Source organism: Pterocles gutturalis, unplaced genomic scaffold (assembly GCF_000699245.1).
Source record: "Pterocles gutturalis isolate BGI_N339 unplaced genomic scaffold, ASM69924v1 scaffold24593, whole genome shotgun sequence".
Taxonomy (NCBI): Eukaryota; Metazoa; Chordata; class Aves; order Pterocliformes; family Pteroclidae; genus Pterocles; species Pterocles gutturalis.
In genome coordinates this window covers 123308-126009 of record NW_010118825.1, presented here as the reverse complement: position 1 = coordinate 126009, position 2702 = coordinate 123308, and the positions used below count along the sequence as shown (strand labels likewise).

Genomic DNA, 2702 nt, shown 5'->3' with positions numbered 1-2702 from the left:
GTACAGAGTTGTTGTATTTGGGTGGTTTTGTTTGTTTTTACAGTTGTTTACTTGCCTCCTTTTTGTTTTCGGGATTGGAGTAGAAACATGCATTTACTTAAAGCTGTGAAGGCTATAATTATTTGCTGTCTGTCTGCAGGTATTTTTCATTAGCAGTGGTAATACATGAAGTTGAAAGAGTGCTTATTTAATGGTGCACTATTGAAAAATTCATATGTATTAAAATATGCATACTATGTTTTTCCATCTGCCTAAAATTAGTGAGAGATTGAACATTTGTTTTTTTTCTTTTTCTTTAAGATCTTGAAAACTTTGCCAGGTCCTTGAGAGAGAAAACTACATGACACTGCACCATGAGTGACAGTAAATGTGATAGTCAATTTTACAGTGTTCAAGTTGCAGATTCGACTTTCACTGTACTAAAACGTTACCAGCAATTGAAGCCCATAGGATCAGGGGCACAGGGCATTGTTTGGTGAGTAACAAATACTTTAAATATAGAAAGCTGTAAATATAAAACATAATTTGAAGGTATTCCTGATAGAGGTGCCAGAATGTAAAATACTGATGCTGGTTTCTGTCTGTTGCTACAGGGTTATGGACTAAATAAATTCTAAAACACCTGCTTGCTAAAGTTCATGTGCAAACATTTTTTTGTTGTTTTATTTTAATGGGAAAATTAATATTTGGATAACTGCATAAATTAAAATGGTCAACAAATTTCCTTTGCATTAACCACTTCATTTCTGTTTCTAGTTCTCACATTCCCCATGTAGTTATGATATTGCAGTGCAAGGTATGACGATGCGGTGGTGACAGATTCTGGGTTTTACTCGTTTCTTCATCATGGCCCCCTTTCTTTCCCCCCTTTTATTCCCGATCACTCCTGTCCATTTCTAGGAGCCATCAATGCAGTGCCTTGCCATTAACTGGCAGGATGAGGCAAATCAGTGTCATTGTCACTCCATGGACTAACCAGAAAGGGATGCTGTGTGAGGGGTTGGGCTGGCCGGCTCTTCCTTGGTGTGTCACCTCAGCTATGTGTCCAGCCTCCACTGGCCCAGGACGCGAGAGTCGTTAGTCTGATCCTGAACCTTAGTCTCTTGTATGGCACCACACCTCTGGGCCAGCTAAAGGTAAACATTTTCAAATGTTTTTTTTTAGACTGCAGCAATCCATTCTACACAACTTAGTGCCAGCCCGTATTTTGTTGGCCAAAACTTACTTGGTAAAAGCAGAAGTGTTTATTGATGCGTTTTTACAAGTGCATACACAAGGCAGAAAACAGATAGGGTCAGGAATTCTCTAATATTGGATTTAATCACAACACATGGTGGGCTGTTGGTGCTTTAAATACAGTCTGCAATTTCTCTTCATCTATAAATTCTGCAGAATAAGTGTGATGACTCATGTATTGTGAGCAACTCCTTATACAGTACTTACCCGTGTCTTTTTGGCCTTTTCATGACTGTAATAAGTTGTATATGTAGGAAAAGAGCACATTTTTGTGAGAACATGCCTTTATTTTTAAATTATTTAGATACCCCTATTGCCCTGCTAATAGCTGAAAAAAACAAGTGAAATGAAAACACCATATTTCATTCTTTAATGGGCTGAGTGATGAGTGGATATAGTGCTAATATTTTCCAGTTATAAATATTCTTGAAGTTATGTTTGTTCTAGATGGCATGCAGGAATTTAGGGTGGCTGTAAGTGTTCCTCCTTTAATTAGCAGTAGTGTGTTTCTAAACTATGTGTCTTAAACTGGGTGTCTGCTTGAAAATGAAGTTAGGGTAGTGTTAAGGTCAGTGTTTGGGAGGAAGAAGGGATGATCTGATTTATTGACTTGTTTTGAGAATATTTGATTTATGGAACAACAGAGTGAAAGATTGCATGGATTTTCATCTTCTTGTGAAACATTTGAAAACTATGTCCAGGTTGAAGAAGGTGCAAAATCTTGATTTCTTCTAAAATCTCTTATAGTACACAAAGGAAAGATACAAAACACCAGGATGTAAAGTGTAGAAATCTCAGTGTAAGATGGGTGCTGTCCTGTCATGTTTTGCTGGAAAAATTGTCAAGTCATTACTGTGACACAGAGATGTGATGCTTTATTTTGTTTAATACAAAAAATTAAGATAAATATTTCTGGAGTTTTGTGTGTGGCTTTTATTTTCTGGTGAGAAATTTTTAATACCACATGTGTCACTTTAGCTAGGAGAGGTCTGAATTTTGCTCTTTTTTTTTTTCCTCACAGTGTTAATGGGAAACTCAATTGGTGTTGCTTCTGCTTGTTTTTTTCTTTGACATTAAAATGTAGGAAAATAAGTAGTTTTAAAAGTATCTGCTTAGGAAAAGCAATAAATGAGAGCTCCAGGAGGATGAAAAAGGAACTCGGTTGTTACGTAGGGGATATTTCTAGCTCACACTGCAAACAGGCTAGGAGAGAATTTGGATATACCTTTGTCGTGTATTTTATATACAAAGTACACTTTTATACATGGCTTTCTGTACTACTGTGTTCCTAAGTATTAATACATTTGAATATAATCTATTTAGAACTGAATAATCACTTGCACAAAATTATTCTTTTGAAATAATTTTTGGTTTTGACTTCGTGACATTTTTTGTGTTGATAACTTTACTTGCAGTTGAAGAAACAGTTGGGATAAGTTTGTTATTATTTGCAAACTCCTGTTCAG

The 2702-nt window shown here is 36.0% G+C and overlaps 1 protein-coding gene across 3 annotated transcripts in view; it reads left to right on the top strand.

Moving 5' to 3' along the window:
* Positions 1-297: 297 nt before the first annotated feature.
* MAPK9 (mitogen-activated protein kinase 9) overlaps positions 298-2702 on the top strand; it is a 16142-nt gene continuing 13737 nt past the window's right edge. For 2 of the 3 annotated variants that reach the window (XM_010076376.1, XM_010076378.1), the window contains exon 1: positions 298-475. In XM_010076376.1, coding sequence (XP_010074678.1) covers positions 354-475 — 122 coding nt within the window. In that variant the 5' untranslated portion in view covers positions 298-353. The remainder of the gene's footprint in view (positions 476-2702) is intronic. The other variant, XM_010076377.1, reaches the window with a different exon arrangement.